Source organism: Spodoptera frugiperda, chromosome 29 (genome assembly GCF_023101765.2).
Source record: "Spodoptera frugiperda isolate SF20-4 chromosome 29, AGI-APGP_CSIRO_Sfru_2.0, whole genome shotgun sequence".
NCBI lineage: Eukaryota > Metazoa > Arthropoda > Insecta > Lepidoptera > Noctuidae > Spodoptera > Spodoptera frugiperda.
Window position 1 is genome coordinate 3,606,438 of NC_064240.1, and position 20,307 is coordinate 3,626,744.

The 20,307-nt window shown below is 34.3% G+C and overlaps 1 protein-coding gene across 1 annotated transcript in view; it reads right to left on the bottom strand.

Annotated features, from left to right (window-relative positions):
- The window catches only part of LOC118268688 (disintegrin and metalloproteinase domain-containing protein 10), a 48,056-nt gene that overhangs the window by 19,276 nt on the left and 8,473 nt on the right, over nucleotides 1-20,307 (bottom strand). The window contains exons 2-3 of the mRNA XM_050706435.1: nucleotides 3,103-3,302; nucleotides 2,950-3,016 (exon numbers count right to left, since the gene is read on the bottom strand). Coding sequence (XP_050562392.1) covers nucleotides 2,950-3,016; nucleotides 3,103-3,302 — 267 coding nt within the window. The remainder of the gene's footprint in view (nucleotides 1-2,949; nucleotides 3,017-3,102; nucleotides 3,303-20,307) is intronic.

The window sequence follows — 20,307 nt, forward strand, 5'->3', positions numbered from 1 at the left end:
GGGGACACAAAACAAATGGTTCGCCTTAGCAAACGTAATTGCAACGTTTAATTTACGTACAATACACCTCCGGCCCCCATTAGCCGGGTATGACTCATAACACCATATCATTGTGAATATACCTTTGAAAACTAACGTACTTGTGACACGACACCTAGCAATTGTTGAGTGGAGACTCCGTCGTTATCGTAAGAACAAATTGTGAGCTTCGGGTGTCCGAGACCGATAATAAGCGGTATCGTTAAGACAAGTATTCGAAATATGGACATTATTGGATACTGGTCGAACGTGACTCGCTTGTGGACTACTAAATACACCAATGTACGCTTAGTTTGAAAGTGACTTTGAAAATTCAAGGAAAGTTTTGTTTAAAAGCTTCGATAAACAACAGTATAAATTGTTTATGAATAAAATTAACATGTTTTGAGCGATAATGAACATTTATAGCGTAGTGGTTTTTTCATCTTATTCCAACAATTTTGTCTCTTGTTATTAGATTTTTTTGTAGTTGGATGTTATCTGACATTCAATCATCCAAGGGCATAAAGCCTTACATGTATAAATAACTACACAATTATCATTATTGTACATAATGTAATACGTAATTACAATACAGAGCTCAGAGATAACATTGTATTATACGCTACAATAACGTAATGATAATTCTTTGTTATTGAATGAAACTAATACAGATTACTTAATAGAGCCTCCCTGAGTTTTATTACCATCAATGTCAATGATACGCAGTCGTATAATGTATCGAGCGTTGACATATTATCATCAATCGTGTACTTACATATATCGGGTATATTATTACATAGAATCTATTCTACACACTTTAATAACTTCTAACAGGGTGGTCTATTTCTAAAGACCTCATTTATCATGTTTTGTTACCATGATATAAGTATTAAATTAAGTTTTTGTTACACGTTCTAGTTGGTATGGTTCGCGCTACCGACTGTGGGAACCAATTCGGGCGAGACAATAAAGTATTGAATTGACAACAATTTACTGTTGTTCAAGGAAAAGCAAAGTTATTGAATTTTAATACCAGCGCAAATAAATGAGGAAAAGTCATTGATTTTTCCAGGAATACAGACAGACAGACAGTAACTAAATATTTATAATTGTAGGACTTAGTCCCATAAGGATAACAGGTTCCTATTTCTTACTTGAGTACTAAGAACTATAAAACACATACTGATGTGCACATAGCATTAAATATATAATCCGGTAAGTGCGAAGGAAACGTGAAATGTTATCCGCACCAACCGCAGGGCTCCGAAAATGTTTTCCAGTGATATTCAAGTGCGGCAGCAGAAAAACTAGCTCGTATTTTTTCTGAAGTCAAGAGCACTGGTGCCGGTTATGTTTTATCATTCAGTAAATTTTATATTAACCAAGCCAAGTGACTATTCACATTTCACAACACAACACAGATACGGATCTATTGTTGTGCTTAACGAAAGTGAACATTTCCTAGAAACATGTCTCGTATAAAATTCTTTGTTTATACACAACACAACATTCCTCTTGAGGAAACCTAAATAGACGGATAATTTATAGTTACTTCTACTAAAAGATTTTACATTATTCAGGAAAGATTGTTTTGTCAAGTTGTTTCGTAAAGATTTGAGACTTCTAAGTGGAATCTACAGCTATATCTACCGGTTCGACAACGACAATAAAAACTCGAATCGTGTTTACAGTAGCTGATAAATATGTGGGGGACGGCGGATTGTGCAAGTGCATGCAAAACGTAGGTTGCAACCCGACGACTAAGTGCATCGGAGACCGCTGTAAGTAGGGCGACGAACTGCGATCGATGCCGGGCCGCCCTCCGCACAACTTTATCCATTTACACTGTTCCAAACTTTCACCATCATAACACCCGTACCAGAACTCCAAGTCGCACCCGCATCGCATCCACGTCGATACGCGTAATGATCACACTTTTTCATTCAACGATTTGTTACTGCCCAATCACCTACCGATAGCTATCTATGAGCTATATAAACTAGAATTTCATCGGTTTATTCTGTCTTAATTAACTATTTACTAGGTACATCTGTTTCCTCTCCTGTTTCAGTACTGTTTATAACTTGAGCAAATTCTTTAACAACAGAAAATGTTATGAATTTCTTTTGAAATTTTCTTTAGCATATTTGGCGAAACAGGAATGCGAGGCCAAATTTTCAACAGTCTAATTATTTACATAGCGTTGTTAAGCCTGTGGAGCGTCCAACCATCGGCGCGGCCTCCGCCCGCTAACATTAAAAGTCGAGTGGCCGCCGAAAGCTCCCAATTAGCCAGGACTTTGACGCCGTCCCGCCAGTAATTGCAAAAAGAAATATGTTTTAGTGCTCTCCAAGAATTATTAATGTCGGGAACGAGAGAAGCATCCAGCTCGCGATGTGGGAGCCGGTGCGAGCGTGGGCAGATGCGAACTGAGACTTAGCGTTCGGCTTTTGTTTGATTAAAGAGAAACACAATCGCGGTCGACATACTCCGAGCGGGGACTTATTAAATTTTCCCTCGGGGTGAGGGCAAACAATAGCGTCTATCTTGGGTGTAGATAACGTCGCTGTTCTCGGCTCCCGGTGTACAATGGGAGTGGGTCCCGAGTTGCGGCTGTCAGTCCGTCGCACGCCACCTACAAACTTTGTGTCTGTCTTTTCAGTACGTGAGTGCTCGCTCCGCGCTAAACTGCTAAACCTCTCCACTTCACCTGACTTCCTATTTAAGCGGCGATTAGCCCGTTCAATGTCGGTTTAACAAAACATTGTTTGTTTTCGTTTTTATAATGGATTCTCATTTAAATATTTTGTGAACTCTTGGATCTCATGTTGTAATCAACAACATTTATAGCACCTAGGTAATTGGTAGTCACTGTCTAAAGTGAATTTAATAGATTAATGTATCTAATAAAAACCATGAAACACTTACCGGCCAACTCCCCGTGATAAATGTGTGATGTGTCGACGTCATGTAACTGCCCTTGTGAGCCTTCAACCTGACGAAAACAAATACATAGAGAGTAACTTGAATACACTGAGAGAAATAGGTATACACATTTAAAAAAACGGTGTAGTTACTCACTTTAAAATCTTCACTAAAAGCGGCCAAGTCTCGCCGCAATCGCAGGTGGAACTTCCTTCCATGTGCGTCAAATTTTAGACTTAAGTCTGCTGGTGGGTCTATCGAGCGACGGGCCCGTAAGTGTTGCTGGTGCAACTTGTCTGGGTCGTAGTCTAGACCCTCGTAGTGCTCAATGTACTCACTAAGACGTCGACGAGAAGCTGTAACAAAAAAAAAGGTAATAAGACAGACTGCCCAAGGAAGTATAAAAGCTTTTATCCGTAAGCAAGAATAAAGAGCAAACAAAGATAAAGTAGATATACGGAGTACTGAGAAATAGGACAAAAGGGATGGCCGCAGACTACGTACTTTTATTAAAAGTTTAATCCGCACTGTTGGGAAAAATGCATATTTATTTACTAGGACTATAACTAGGCTTGAAAATGCACAGCATCTTGACATTTTATTTGATTCTTTTCGAGCTTTTAAATTACTCCCACACCGCTTGTAATTGTAACATTTTTTTCTTAATTTAAACTGAATTTTAAAAGTTAAAATACCTACTTATAATAAAAACTGATAGTACAGATCTCCTGTATTATAAGAAATTAGCCGTTAATTTAAGCTTTTAAAAGGTTTTCTTTTAATCTGTCGTGCACTGCAGCAGAATGTGGATATCTTCAAAGTATTAAGTCAGACGAAATAGCTACTTTGCTACTTTTATGTAAGCTCATTTAGTTTGCAGTCCAATCTGACGTGATAGACACATAGAAGTAAGTTTGTTGGCGTCCAGTTCCCGCCAGTCGGAAGCTCCTAAGACAGAGCACACCATTTCACGCGATTGCTCAACTATTACACTTTGATTAAACGCCGTTTGCAAAGCTGCGGATTTTCTCCTAAACAATTTTTCCCTGACATTAATTATAAACTTTGGGGCGCTTTCTTGGTGAGATTCAAGTTTAAGACAAGATGGACTTTATATATATATATAGTTAAGTTACTTTTAAGAGCGTGAATTTACTGAAATTCACGAACTCGGAAACTTTTCAACATTTCCAAAAGCTTCATCAACTATCGATATCTATCTACCATTATATTTAGAATGACAGTTTTTCTGAGATTAAAGACGTTTTATTATGCCGACATCCTATCAAGATACGGGGTATGTATCCTAGAACAATACGTCGGTCACCAACAACGGTCACTTATTTATATTCTGCCTTTGTGTGGTGTATTGTATGTATACAACATTCATTATGTACAAGGTGTCCAGCACTGGATATGGAAGTTGTTACGTGGCCTGCGCATCGGGCACGTAGGAAGCTCGGCGCAAATAAATAGCCTATACGTTCTCGTTAGGCCTCTATTTCGAGAAGATGCAGTGTGAAGCGACAAGAACAACTTGATATGGGGATTAAATCCGTGTAAGAAAAGTGGAAACTAGTTTCCAACATAGAGAAATAGAACGGAACTGGTATTTTGTTTGCGTAGCAACGTGCAGCGGGACATAAGTTACGAGGGAGCTGCAGCTGAATGCAATCTGAATGCGAGACAGCGTGCGAAGCGGGGATTTATTTAACGCCCCATCTGAAATTGATTCTCTTGTATGCATGCACGCAAATAAAATGTGCAACATGTCAGTCCTGTCGATACATTACTAACACGTTGGAACGACAGACATTGCCAATAACGCAATATGGCAATTTTGCTGTAGCAAAAGAAAACCGTTATTGCGGGTAACATATACTATTGTAACTATAATGCTTCCAAACGTTTTATTTTTCAATGTATTGCTCATTTCAGAGAGTGATCAAAAGCGGAAAGGATTAAAAATGGGACATCCGTTTTTTATATTGTTAAAAATTCGGCACATCGAGTTAAAAAAACATTAATAAATAATCATTTATCAGTGTTTGCGCAGCGTGACGTTTGTGGCGGGTCGTTCATGTGTAACATTTACATACGTGTGTATTTGTTCAGGCGTACGAAGTGAAGCTTTTTGCTTTGGGCAATAAGCGCTGTGTCACTGGGTCACTGGGGCAGGACTGCCGTGTTCTGGACGGGGGTGTAAAAATCAACCTTGCACGCTGCTCAGCTTTATTCCCTCATCGCCAATTTTCCGCACTTGCAAAATTTTACTTCCTAATTCTTATTTTTACTCCGAAAACTTTTAGTTTTTATTCTCTCTGCAGTTCTGTTAAAATTCTAAGTAGAGTATAACCCATACTCTGTCGAAACCTTATTTGGAACCAAATAAAGATGCAGAGTTAGTTGGACTACTAATTTAAATTCATGGAAACTAGTAGAGACTATAAAGGACCTTTCATCCTACACAGATGTTAGTATCAACAAAGACTAATAAGATTCAAGGGTGGACTAGTTAAGGACTTATTGAAATCATTCAAGCCTGTCTGATTTATTACAAGATTCTAGTAAATGCGACAATTTTGTTATCTGTCCTTGTCGCAAGAGTATTTGCATTTTAATATCTTATTTATTTACGAGATAAAAACGTTGTTATAACTATCACAAAAAATCTCTATCAAATAAGGAATTTAAAGAGAAACATGTTGAAGACAAAGTTGTCTTCAGTGTGATATAAAAATAAAACGACACCCAATATTGGATCCAATATCAGCATTCGAATATGGACTTAGACAGATGCGGAACATAATCTAATTTTAGAAATTGAATAAGCACACGGCTAGGAAACGTTTATCTATGGAAGACGAAACAGTCATCGACAATAGTTACTGAATAGATACAAAGAAGAATGCACTTGCAGTTCATTCATTGTTTCAACACATTTTTACATATTCTAATCTTAATGATAACGACCAAACGAGTGTACTGGCAGACAGAGCCAGTACTCACTCAAATAAATAAATCAACAAACTAATTCCAACAAAATTTTAGGGTTATTTTAGTTGAATGAACCAATTAAAAAGTGAATTTTAACTTGAAGCCTCATGATTGATTGGTTCTATTTCGACGTTAGATCGTAAAGGCTTTAATTGGGTCGTGTATTTCTACTTTCACATGTAAACAAGATGAATACAAGTTCGAGATACGGAGAGAAGATAAGTGGCGATGGTCCTGCAATCTAACTAATCTAAGTGCCGGTTAGTTAGTCGACGCCATCATTAGTTAGAACAGGCGGGTTTCAATTTGCGAATACACGTACGCAAATTAGTTAATGTCTGGTTGTACCAGTGTTATTGTATTACTAACCTAATATTGCACTCACGGTATTGATAGAAAGTAGTGATTAGTGATTAGAATCGATTTGATGGTTTTCATCATCTCACATTTCCTTCAAAGATGTTTCATAGGATTGATTAGTACAAAATCCAAGAAATTATGCCCCGTTGTAGGGTATTAAATATGTGTTTTAAGAAAGCTGATAGAAACTGACCCCTGAACTTATAAGTTCAAAAACATTTAACATTCCCACAATGACAATTTTTAGTTCAAAATATTAATATTATGACGACTTAACAAGAACTGCGTCTTGGCTAACTTTGGATGACTAAGTTAGTTCGTGAGTTCATACGATAATGTAACGAGTAACGTTGACTATGCTCAGTTTGCTAAGAAACCTGTGAAGTGCCACAAATTCGGAGTTAGGTAATAGTTGTGACTAGCTTTTGCCCGCGACTTCGTTCGCGTGGAATAGTGACTTCCGGCAAATTTTTGGTTTTAACCACATAGTTCCCGATCTCGCGGGATCTCTTCAAAAATGAGATGTGGAAGATATTCCAGGGAACTCTTCAAAAATCAACATAATGAGCTCTGCGTTTGAATTTAATAGATGTATACTCACTTAGGGCATTGAAAAAATAGTTTAAAAACGGACTTAAACTAACTTAAAACTAAAGAAAGCTACGAATTACGAATTTATAACAATTAAAAAAGAAACTATATTACAACCTATCCTCTATGCTATAATAACCAAGCTTAAACTAAATAATTTAAAAGAAACGACTTAAATCTAATCTAATTAATTTATAAATTAGACTTACAATTTTATTAAAAAAACTAACTACAGTAACTACTAATAATCGATATCAAACTAAACCTACGTTAAATAGTTTAACCAAAAAACCAGGAAAACCCAACAAATAAACTTATTAATTGACAAATACAACGAAACCAATTTAGAATATACGAAACAGCAGGACCACTACAGACAAATAATCATACGACTGATAATACACTTTTTCTACGATAGTACCGAAGCGCTCGGCCGATACCCAACCAAATGAATGTAACGAAACCATAGCGCGATCTATTTCGATCCCAACGCCGTCTATCGAGGATAAAGACAACTTGGATTATTTATTTATACTCCGTTCGGGCATTTTCTTTGTACTAAAAGTTTAATTATATTGATATTATTTTTTTCATACCTTTTTACTATTTATTTACTTTTTTCGATGAATTAAAACAATAACATGAACCGAAGTCGTGTAACGATCGACATAGAATTATCTATACTCCGTTAGAGCATTTTCTTTGTACTAAATGTTTTATTATATTGATATTATTTTTTTCATACCTTTTTACTATTTATTTACTTTTTTCGATGAATTAAAACAATAACATGAACCGAAGTCGTGTAACGATCGACATAGAATTATTTATAAATAATTTATTTCTTATTTTTATTTTTTGATTTTTGAAATAAAAATATATCTATGTCCTTTCTAAGGTTCTAAACTATATCTGTACCAAATTTCAACCAAATCCGTCAAATAGTTGCGGAGATTAATGGTATAAGCATAGAATGTTCGACGTGATTCTTTAATTTGACATAACTTTTTTATTTATGAACCGATTGACATGAAACAAACACTAAATGTAAATTTAAGCATCCCACAATATATTCGTGAAAACCGCATCCAACTCGGATCAGCCGTTTCTGAGATTAGCGCGCACAGACGAACAGACAAACAGACAAACAGACAAACAGACAAACAGATAAACAGACAAACAGACAAACAGACAAACAGACAAAAAAAAGTTAATTACATTTTTGGGTTCGACATCGACATAACAATAACCCCTGCTAATTTTTATTTTCAATGTACAGACAGCACTTTTCTACGATTTTATTATATGTATAGATAATAGTCTAGCCAGGTACCTAACTATGTATTATTGAAGGTATTATTATACAATACTACTACAACTATATTTTCTACCGGGTTACCAGGGCTCCGGCACAAAGCAGTAGTAGGAACGGGATGGTATTTAGTCAGTAAGAGTCTGACACTCCCCCCCGCCTCAAGTAAGGCGGGAGAAGAGATTGGATGATTTCCCCCCCTAAAAAAAGCTATATTTTCCAGTCAAAAATAGAAATAAAGTTAACAACCAAGTATAATGCTAGTTACATTAGTATTCTCTGTTTACGTAAAATTTACTGTACTGTATTATATTGCCAATTAAATTGTACACTCCGCTTCATTGTTACAAAAACTGTATTGTTACTGCAGCAAACAAACCTTATTTACAAACAATTCGAGATTTCCTTTTTATTGTAGTCTTTTAAAGTACATTTTAATGAATTATGTCGATAAGGAAGGAAAAAATATGATTCAACGAGAATCAATAATGAATAACTAATGAGTAACCAAATAGTTACATATGTACATAACGAATTATGTAGAAAAGTCATTGTTATGATTTCTACTTAATAAATCCAATAATTTCATTCATAGTTTTCCTCAGTTGAATTTGTTCGTAGGCACTCGAGTCAACAACATCCCTATTGCTTAGGTGTGTATGTGTGACTCAGTAAAATACTAATTAAAGGCAAGTGATCCTACCTTCTAATTATAAATATGTTTTAACTAGCAGTTAGTATTCGTATTACCTATTATTAATGTTTACCTAACTAGTTATAGCTTCATCAAACGTTACAGAAATACTTCTATGGCATTAGTTTGAATACCGCCTCTTTCCCGTCAACGCCTCCAAAAATAAGATCATTATTATCATCAAAATTGATATCAGACGAGCAATTCATCGTTCAACGTACTTTAACGTAGCCATTCAAAGTTTTCGAATATCTTAAATGTCGTCGAACACTTTATCGGCACCTAACCCCCGATTTACTATCCAATGAAAATAAATATAGCCGCAGTCTCGTCGTATCGTGGGATATTAACATTTAAGTTACCTATTTGAAGCGTTATTATGAGTAACGAGAATTTTCCCATAAAACTGTCTTGGTGCTTTACGGCTTATTGATAAAGCAAAGTCTATTCACCATTGGTACTTTGGTACCTAGATCGTGGTAGAATACGGTCGTTTCTTTTGTACCTAATCCCATCAATATAGTTGAAACTTTATGAGAAATAAAGTCATGAATGCAAATAGCACAATTGCAAACCATTACATGTTTTATTATACCTAATAAGGTTTTAAGCAATGCCACAGCGTTTCATTCTAAACAACAAAACAAATAAATTATGACTCAAATAGATCGACTTTAATATTTATATCTAAGATAGCTAACTATACAAATTAATCTAGGCAGTTTATTAAAAAGTAACAAAACAAGTCTATCATCATAATTTGGTTGGTAAATCAGAACTTATAAGGAAAAGTGTGGAAGGTTTGATGCAAGTACCTGGACGTCGACGACGCGACGCGAACGTGACGACCCAATATTATCAGAAGTGAAAGTACTCACGGAGGACGGAGGTTCTCCAAGGGATTTATGGATTACTCGACTGTCCCTCGGGATTCGTAACTTTGTTCTGCGTGAGGCCTTAACTTTGTTGTTGTTGGAATTGCCTGTATACATTTATATCACGCGTTTTGTCGAATTAACGTTGAGTAATTATGTTCGATGGAGTCCCACGCACAATGATCGATTATAAATATAATTAGTTATTGCTTTGTGAGATGTTTCTAAGCTCCGATCAGTAATTTAGGGCAGATTGTTTAGGAGGCCTTATTAGGTAGTATGTATTGCTAATTGTAAGGTAAAGTTAAATCATTAAGAAATAAAGGAAGCACATGCATCAACGAGTTTTAATCTAATCACTATTTTTATTATTTCCATTACATTTCTTTATCGTCAATGAACAATTTATTGTGGTGAGTTAACTAAAGGAAATGGTTCTTTAATAATATCTAAACTATGTAATGTTCATCTTAGTTACAAGTTCAAAACAATAAGAAATATGTATCTAAAAGATTCATAAAAAATGTAACACTTGTTTGTTACACAATATTGTCTAAAGCCAAAACTCTAGTAGACGTGGAATTGATTAAATTTCAAGAGGGAATATGACAAGGCACAGGTAAACAATAATTAACTAAACGTAGCTGGTTATATAAATAGAATATTAAATGTAATTAAACATCAAACCAAATACAATGTTGTTAACCAGACGGTATTAAATGAAATGTAAAATAATTACTCAAGGACCTTTACTCCAAGCTTTTGTGTTTAAAGAATGGATTGCATCAGGAAATAGATAGAAAGAAATCGATTAAGATGAGACAGTACTGGATAGAGAAATCTAATTAGTTGGCGAACAGAAAGTGCTTTCGTTAACAGTACAAAATAGACTAGAGCAAAGGAATACCCAAGAGAAGGGACCAATTACTTAGCGACCAGTTATGTCGATACAAGCTTTCCCTACACGAGCCAACTACAACGGACTAGAGCAGTTTAATACTCTATAGGTGAAGACCAGACCAATTGAACATACATACATGTTGTTTCTAATGCAATGAACAAATCTTTAATCTTTAATCTAGCTAACTAGTTATTTCAATATTTTCTTTCCGAAAATGTGAACCACATTGCTACGCATATAGCATAATAATACTCAGTCCGATACATACTATAGGCAATTATGAATCTTTAGAAATTTCAAAATAAGGAGTGGTGATTCGATTTGTGACACAATGGCCACATGCACTGCATACGAGAATTGCTCAATCAATGAACAATATAAATACAGATGGGAGCAAACTACCGTGCGATACGACCTAATTGATAAACTGGGTGCCTTGTGGAGCGAATTTGTGCAGCTCCCTCATCCAATTAAACTGACACAAACCAACCCCCACCGCGTCCCATTTCTTTGTTCAAAGTTTGGTTAAACAACTAAAAGTAATGGATAGTTACAGGCGACGTTCGTGGACAATTCCATTTAAGATTCAATTCGATTTTATTATAGGTTTCAATGAAACGGATCGTCTGTGTATCTACATTTACTTCTGGAAGTAATTGGTGCACGTCGCGTCGTTAAGGACGGCATTGTAGGGAGAATAGCGCGTGTTGAAAAATATATGAGTAGTTTAGTGTTAGTGCGAGTGGTGCAATAGCCGGAGTGCTCTTTCATAAGAAGACGGTGTCGACGGCATGTGTCGCTAATTGCCTTCGTTGGGCAGCTAGTGCGAGCTCGCGGCTACTCGCACCCAACACATTATATCTGTACCAAATTGCTTTTGCGCACTAAACGATCCCCAAAGTATTGTATGGCCAATATTGTGGAAACATTTGGTGCATATCCGAGTGTTAATAACAGAGGGCTTCAATATTTTACGTTGAACAGTACTTTGTTTAACATTTTCCTTTATTACGAAAGTTATGTTTGCTGAAAAACATTAAGCACAAATGTTACTGATGAAATGCATAGCAGAACAACACTCCTATTTTTCTTAAAGGGTAGGCACTGGGCAGATCAACGATTCTATTTATTAATTAATCTTAATCAAAAATGCACAACAGTAAATTTTCACAACATAATAAAACGATAACAACAAAATTGCGTGTGAAAATCCAAGTATTATCATCACAATAATAGCGCTATGATAATTGATATAACAATTAATAGTCAATTAAATTGTTAATGAGTCACAATGTTGCTATATTATGAAGAAAGATGATAATACGATGACATAAAAAAGAGGTGATAAAAGTTCAGTAGAGTAGGATTTATCGAAGAAGTGTGATATCTAGTGTGGATTGTCAGCCTCAACTCCGTGTTCCCGTGACCCAATTATTTACAGCTTCACATTTTATCTCGACCGAATACATACCTAGCTGCTTTGTTATTATTTTGTATTATAAATCTTAGCCGTTGTGTCCATATTTAAAAGGCATCTCATTAAACTGAAGTTGTAATACTTATTTTTACCAATTATCGTTGTTAAATAATTGTAGGAAATCCTAAACACCATCATAATTGCTTGGTTCATTGCGTAATTCTTTTGTAAACGTTGCCAATTAAAGTGAAGTGTCCACACGGACGACAGGTAATTACCAATTAATTTATGTAATACGCAAGATTGACGGTATGACGGACGTATTTATTTCCGCAACAATGCTATTTAGTGTTATGGACACGCTACGCAATAAACATCGTAATGCCCAATGAAATCCAGTCTTTAAATACCCGTAAAGAGGACAGCTGTATAATTTGAATTGAAGTAACAAGTCGTTTGAAATGTTTGCGTGGCCTATAAAGAATGAATAAAAATGATTGTCCATTCATCGGTGGCTATCAGGCATGTTGAGACATTTGTTTATGTTTGCAGGGCGCTTAACTATAGACGCGCGGCGCGGCGGCGACTCGCCCGCCCGCCCTGAAGCATGGATGTTCGCAGTTCGCTACAGCGAGGTCAATGACCGCGCTCCCGCTGCTCACAGATTTTACAACATAATAAACCTAAACCTTGTGTTTGTCCCATACTATGTATATATGTGTATTACTTTGGTACGTGTTTCAACAAAATTATACTCAAACGCAGAACAAGTCATTCAGATAGACGGAAGTTAAATTTATCTATAGTTACTAATATTACAAAGCTGAAAAGTTTATTTGTTTGAATGTGCTAACATCTGGAACTAACGGTTCGAATTATTTTTGAGCTGGAAAGTTCATTTAACTATTGAGGATGGCTATCAAAAAACACGCTGCGATCAATAGGAGCCGAACACCAGAAAAATATAGATTTTTGCAACATTACTATTAATGACATATTGTCAGCTGCGGAAATTCATAAGATTCCAAATTTCCAATCACTAAAACGAGTATTACGAGTTTCTATCGGCGAAATCATTGAGTGATTATGCCATGAATAAGCTAAGAACTTAAGTCTCACGAAGAAAAGAATCGAGACCAATAACAAATCGAGGTATCACAATAACTGAAGCACTGGCCGCCATTCATTACAATGTTCCTCTCACAAGTACGAATACCTGAAAGGAACGTTACCCGTAGACTACTACGAGCCATTATAACCCCAGCTAACAACTAGCTACGGACTCCAGCTTCGTAATTAGTTGCCATTTCTACTCGACTAATAGACGCAAATTGTAGCTTATTTTTAATTTAAAACGTACTTAAACTGATGTTAATGTCCAACGAATCATTTATTAAATGAAGATGTTACATGCTATTGATCACCATTCACCATGTTACCTGACTATTACATTTCGCGGACGCAAATTCTAGGTAAATGGAGCGTAGATAATGAAATTCTCACGCTATACAAGTTATTACATAGTGTACATGTATGTTAATTGTGATACACAACAAATTATAACTAAACTATAACAACAATCAATTTAGCTCATTAATTAAAATAGTACATTCAGTTTTCCTTTTATTAAAACAATTACCTATCATATTATAACCTAGTCACCATGGTTACTTGTTAATGATATAGAATTATTGTAGGCAACAACGGTAGTTATTTTTCATAAGGCAAAAATAAACGAGTCGGAGGTACTTAAAGTATTATTGATAAAAACATTAAACAACCAACAAACAAACTAATGAAGGTTTTGCAAGGAAAATCCTGTTACTCTAATGAATCCATTGTTATATGTAATGTAGCAAACAAGTAAATAATAGGTACCTACGATAAGATAGAATATAATAATGATTACCTTTACAGAAATATTTCTATAGAATAGGTAAATAATTTTATAACAAGAAGAAACTTCGTTCCAAAATAAACGCTAAATATACCAACATTAAAGTACCTATAAGAGTAATAACAAGTCTGGTAAATTCTGATATCATTCACAACATGAATAAGTTTCTCAGAAAGGACGCGACGTACTTATCAATTTATTTCTTACTAGCTTTTGCCCGCGACTTCGTTCGCGTGGAATAGTGACTTCCGGCAAATTTTTGGTTTTAACCACATAGTTCCCATAGCTATAGGCTGATGATGATGATGATGATGATGAGTTCCCGATCTCGCGGGATCTTTTCAAAAATGAGATGTGGAAGATATTCCAGGGAACTCTTCAAAAATCAACATAATGAGCTCTGCGTTTGAATTTAATAGATGTATACTCACTTAGGGCATTGAAAAAATAGTTTAAAAACGGACTTTAACTAAAGAAATATTATAATCTTTCCGAACTTAAGATGAAAACTAACTTAAAACTAAAGAAAGCTACGAATTACGAATTTATAACAATTAAAAAAGAAATTATATTAGAACCTATCCTTTATGCTATAATAACCAAGCTTAAACTAAATAATTTAAAAGAAACGACTTAAATCTAATCTAATTAATTTATAAATTAGACTTACAATTTTATTAAATAAAAACTAACTACAGTAACTACTAATAATCGATATCAAACTAAACCTACGTTAAAAGTTTAACCAGAAAACCAGGAAAACCCTAAATAAACTTATTAATTGACAAATACAACGAAACCAATTTAGAATATACGAAACAGCAGGACCACTACAGACAAATAATCATACGACTGATAATACACATTTTCTACAATAGTACCGAAGCGCTCGGCCGATACCCAACCAAATAATTGTAACAAAACCAAAGCGCAATCTATTTCGATCCCAACGCCATCTATCGAGGATAAAGACAACTTGGATTATTTATTTATACTCCGTTCGGGCATTTTCTTTGTACTAAAAGTTTAATTATATTGATATAATTTTTTTCATACCTTTTTACTATTTGTTAACTTTTTTCGATGAATTAAAACAATAACATGAACCGAAGTCGTGTAACGATCGACATAGAATTATCTATACTCCGTTAGAGCGTTTTCTTTGTACTAAAAGTTGTATTATGTTATATTTTTTACAAATTTCCAATGAATTAAAACAATAACATGAACTGAACAATTGTAATTACACCATTGCGCGATCAACGCCATCTATCTACGGAGTATAGGAACAGCCCGACATTGTTCAATTCCGTACTATAAGTACGAAATTGAACAATAGATGGCGCTGTATGTCCGGAATAAATTTTTTTTTTTTATTTTTATTTTATTTTTATTTTATTTTTATTTTATTTTTATTTTATTTTTATTTTATTTTTATTTTATTTTTATTTTATTTTTATTTTATTTTTATTTTATTTTTATTTTATTTTTATTTTATTTTTATTTTATTTTTATTTTATTTTTATTTTATTTTTATTTTATTTTTATTTTATTTTTATTTTATTTTTATTTTATTTTTATTTTATTTTTATTTTATTTTTATTTTATTTTTATTTTATTTTTATTTTATTTTTATTTTATTTTTATTTTATTTTTATTTTATTTTTATTTTATTTTTATTTTATTTTTATTTTTATTTTATTTTTATTTTATTTTTATTTTATTTTTATTTTATTTTTATTTTATTTTTATTTTATTTTTATTTTATTTTTATTTTATTTTTATTTTATTTTTATTTTATTTTTATTTTATTTTTATTTTATTTTTATTTTATTTTTATTTTATTTTTATTTTATTTTTATTTTATTTTTATTTTATTTTTATTTTATTTTTATTTTATTTTTATTTTATTTTTATTTTATTTTTATTTTATTTTTATTTTATTTTTATTTTATTTTTATTTTATTTTTATTTTATTTTTATTTTTATTTTTATTTTTATTTTATTTTATTTTTATTTTATTTTTATTTTATTTTTGTTTTATTTTTTGATTTTTGAAATAAAAATATATCTATGTCCTTTCTAAGGTTCTAAACTATATCTGTACCAAATTTCAACCAAATCCGTCAAATAGTTGCGGAGATTAATGGTATAAGCATAGAATGTTCGACGTGATTCTTTAATTTGACATAACTTTTTTATTTATGAACCGATTGACATGAAACAAACACTAAATGTAAATTTAAGCATCTCACAATATATTCGTGAAAACCGCATCCAACTCGGATCAGCCGTTTCTGAGATTAGCGCGCACAGACGAACAGACAAACAGACAAACAGACAAACAGACAAACAGACAAACAGACAAACAGACAAACAGACAAACAGACAAAAAAAAAGTTAATTACATTTTTGGGTTCGACATCGACATAACAATAACCCCTGCTATTTTTTTTATTTTTATTTTCAATGTACAGACAGCACTTTTCTACGATTTTATTATATGTATAGATTGGCTGAGTCAACATTTAGTTTTGAGCAAACTCCATTGCACGTAAGTAATATCAATATTTGGAACACTGAGAAGAGGACCAGTCCAATATGTTCGGATTATCTCAAGCTAACATGTTAGACTAGTACTGATTTTTACTAGTAACAATGTTTTTTTTTTATGGTATTAGCCGGTAAACGAGTACACGGATCACCTGATAGTAAGCAATCGCCGCCGCCCATGGATACTTGGAACACCAGTGGCGGCACAAGTACGTTGCCGGCCTTTTGGGGTGTAGGATTTTAAGGGTTGTTGTGGAAACGGGGATTGGGAAGATTGGTAATTGGGCCTCCAGTAACCTCACTCACACAACGCAAGCGTTGTTTCACGTCGGTTTTCTGTTAGGTCGTAGTAGTTATAAGTATTACTCCGATCGAGCCGGCCCAGTAGTGCCAGTAGTGCCGAAGTCTGACTCTCACACACTTTTAATACATTGTATTTCTTTTATCGGAATCATCTAATAGTCTCTTTCACAACAAGTCCAATAAAGCTGTTTACGATAGGTATTACTGTGCAAATATTACGTCTGATTCATAGCTATCTTTGTCTGTAGCCAAAAAAGTAAATAAACATGTTATTTGAATTGCAAGGAACAAAATGTAATAAACTGATTTTGTTGTTTCATCATAACAATAACAGCTTTACTTGAACTAACGACAACTTTGTTTACTTGGCAAACGTCGATGAAAATAATACAAAAGGTTTTGATTTACTCAAGATTCTGAATACAGAAATGAGGTAAGTACTAATTGCCTATCCGTTGTTATTATTAGTTTCTGCTTACGTATGATTCACCAAGTGGTAGCAATTGAACACCACAAGTGGAGCATTTATTTACCGAGAAAAATAACGTGTTTCTAAACGAGTTTACTTAAAAAGTTCCTATTGGCTGAACCAAAATACTAACTTAGGCTCAAACATATTTGAACAAAGATTTTCCATGTTCTTTCCGTAATAATTGATTCCACTTTAAATTAGTGTTGATGAATCACTTGCATGTTAACAAGATTTGCAAGAAAAATAAGGTTAGCGCGTAATAGTGTGTGTAGATCGTATCGAAGGTACAATAGATTAAAGATATTGGCGCTGGGCTGCTATGCCGCGTCATGCTCGGCGAAGCGTGTCCGGCCTCCAAGGCTGCAACACGATTTAGAGCCTCGCCTCAAGCTAAACAGCCCTGCGTAACACATTTTTTTTATTAACCCATAGAGTGTTAGACAAAAGCAGAACCATTAAACAAATTCCGTGTTCAGATTTCTGGTTTCTACATTTTATCTGCTGTTTTGTTAAACGCCTACATAGGCGTTATTCGGGACTGGTCAAACAATGAACACTAATAGTTTGCTATACTCTGGTTTGCCCGAACGTTGGTAAGTCGGGTTCTTATAATAATGGCTCATTAACTTTAGTACGTCGACCTTCTACGTACCAGCACGCGTGTACTTGACTTCAAATTACTATTAAGTAGCACGAATGAAGTGCCGCTGTGCCAGACTATCAAAAAATTAAAGTAATAGTCGTGACAATATTTTTAGCAGGCCAAACATTTGGTTGGTATTTCCTCAAACGTGGTGATGACCTGAGTTTATAAAACTTGATGACAATGTACACCGTTTCTTTGTACTTCTGTGAGGCTCTGTGTAAATAAATGCTCGCGTGTGCCACTCAGTACAATTGTTAGCAAAAAATCATCACCATTTTCTTGCGATGGCGTAAATGCTTGTGTATAGTACCTACTTAAATGAAGTTTTGTTCATTAAGTAAATGTAATAAGGAAGTAGCTCTAAGCTAAGTATTTTTTTCAACAATAAGGAGTTTGGACAATAGCAAAAAAGCAGAATTCGACGGACATTTGGAACGGTAAACTGACTGCGAATGGGTTATCAATGCACCTCTTACAGCCGCGCATTACCCATTCAGGGATTACTGCCGCCGGCCGAGGCTAGTCACTACTCTAACAGCCTGGTGGCCATTTTGGAGATTTGGTTCTGTTGTTCAGAATATTATACTCGTACGAATCGTTATACAATTATAATATACAATGGTTGCCTTAAACACATTTTAAGAGACTTATAAAATAAAATTTGAAACAGTGGTAGATTATGGTCTGGAATAACACATACGCCACTTTTTATTCCACGGGAACGCGGGCAAAGCCGTTGGCAGAAGCTAATTTTTATATAGTTAACACTCAAATTAAGATAGAGTTAACAGTTTTTCGAAGGCTTCAACTAAACACCCAATTAATAAGCCTTTGTAACTAATAATAGGTGAGGATATAGGATTAAAGATTTCATATTAATTTAATTACTTCGTAAGCATTCTCCGAGCGTAATTAATTTCCTAAGTTTCGTAAGTTACCCAACTGTGTTACAATATGACAATAATATCATGAAATACGATCAGTCATTGGAATGAGGTAATTATGCGGTCATGATGTACGAGCAGAGAGCATAAAAAAGGTTAATGTCATATATGTTAAAATAATGCTCATCAAGTTGACGGTCAAAATAACGTTTCCTGTCACATTATTCATGTTATCGCAAAAACAATGATAGGTTTGATACTGGGTACCTAACTAAATTTAACCGGATGTAGGCTTTAAATGTACAAGACAAAAATACATATTAATTTAGTTAGGTAGGTACTTTTGAATTAGGAAGTGTATACAAGTGTATATTACAATATTCGGAAAGTGACTTGCAGATTGTAACTGAACGCGAAGAGTTGTGAACATCGAGAACTGTGCTTCTTTGGCGTGATATGGTAGAGGCATGTCCACTTGTCCAGCAGTGGCGTTTTTTTGAAAGGGGAAATCATCCAATGTCTTCTCCCGCCTTGGGCGAGGTGAGAGGGTGTCAGACTCTTGCTGACTAATAACAACCCTATTCCTATTCCTGCTTTTTGAGCCGGAGGCCCGGTAACCCACTAGGTAGTCCGCAGCTCCGAGTCAGGTCCAGCAGTGGCTGGCAAAAGGTAATGATGATGAGTGCATGTAAATTTAACTTTTCCATATGTAGTTATTTTGTCTGTCCTTTAAATAGTTACATGACTGAATCCTAATCAAGTTTTGTCTAGGTAGGTAGATGATAATGAAGTTAATGTGCCTAGCCAATCCATGGGTCTATGTAAACAAGAGATTAACCTGTCAAAGCTTTGTATAGGTGATGTAGTAATTTATGTCGGACATGACATTATATCACGCGTTATCCCCAATGATGTAAGCAGACATAGTTATGTCTGCTACATTTAGTTAAATGTATTAACTACCAACAGACCTACTAGGTACTAGTACTATTGTAACCCGGGCACGTATCCAAATCGAAACTGCATAGTAGTTACTAGGTGTGTGTGATATCTAAGAGACATAGCCATATTAATAAATTAAGAATTTTACTAATAGTTACTTACCGCAACTTTAATGTCGAAAATATACATATATCAATAGTGATCGGTAGCTCGAGAGGTGTATCGAAAGAAGATAACAGTACCTCTGTAATAAAAGTTTCAAGTAAAGACTATATCACGACGTTTATGTATAAATGTCATTAAAAATACGTAGTATCTTAATACTCTAATGACAGAACAGATGTAAAAGAAACAAGCGCACAAAATACTGATATAATGTTGTGAGAACGCGGCACTACGTTTACATTACGAGAGTCTTAAGACAATGACACTGTACACAATGATAGTGTACAGGTAACAACAAAAGTCATTAGTTCAGTCAGTACATTGCAAGAATTATATCATTAACTTACTTCTG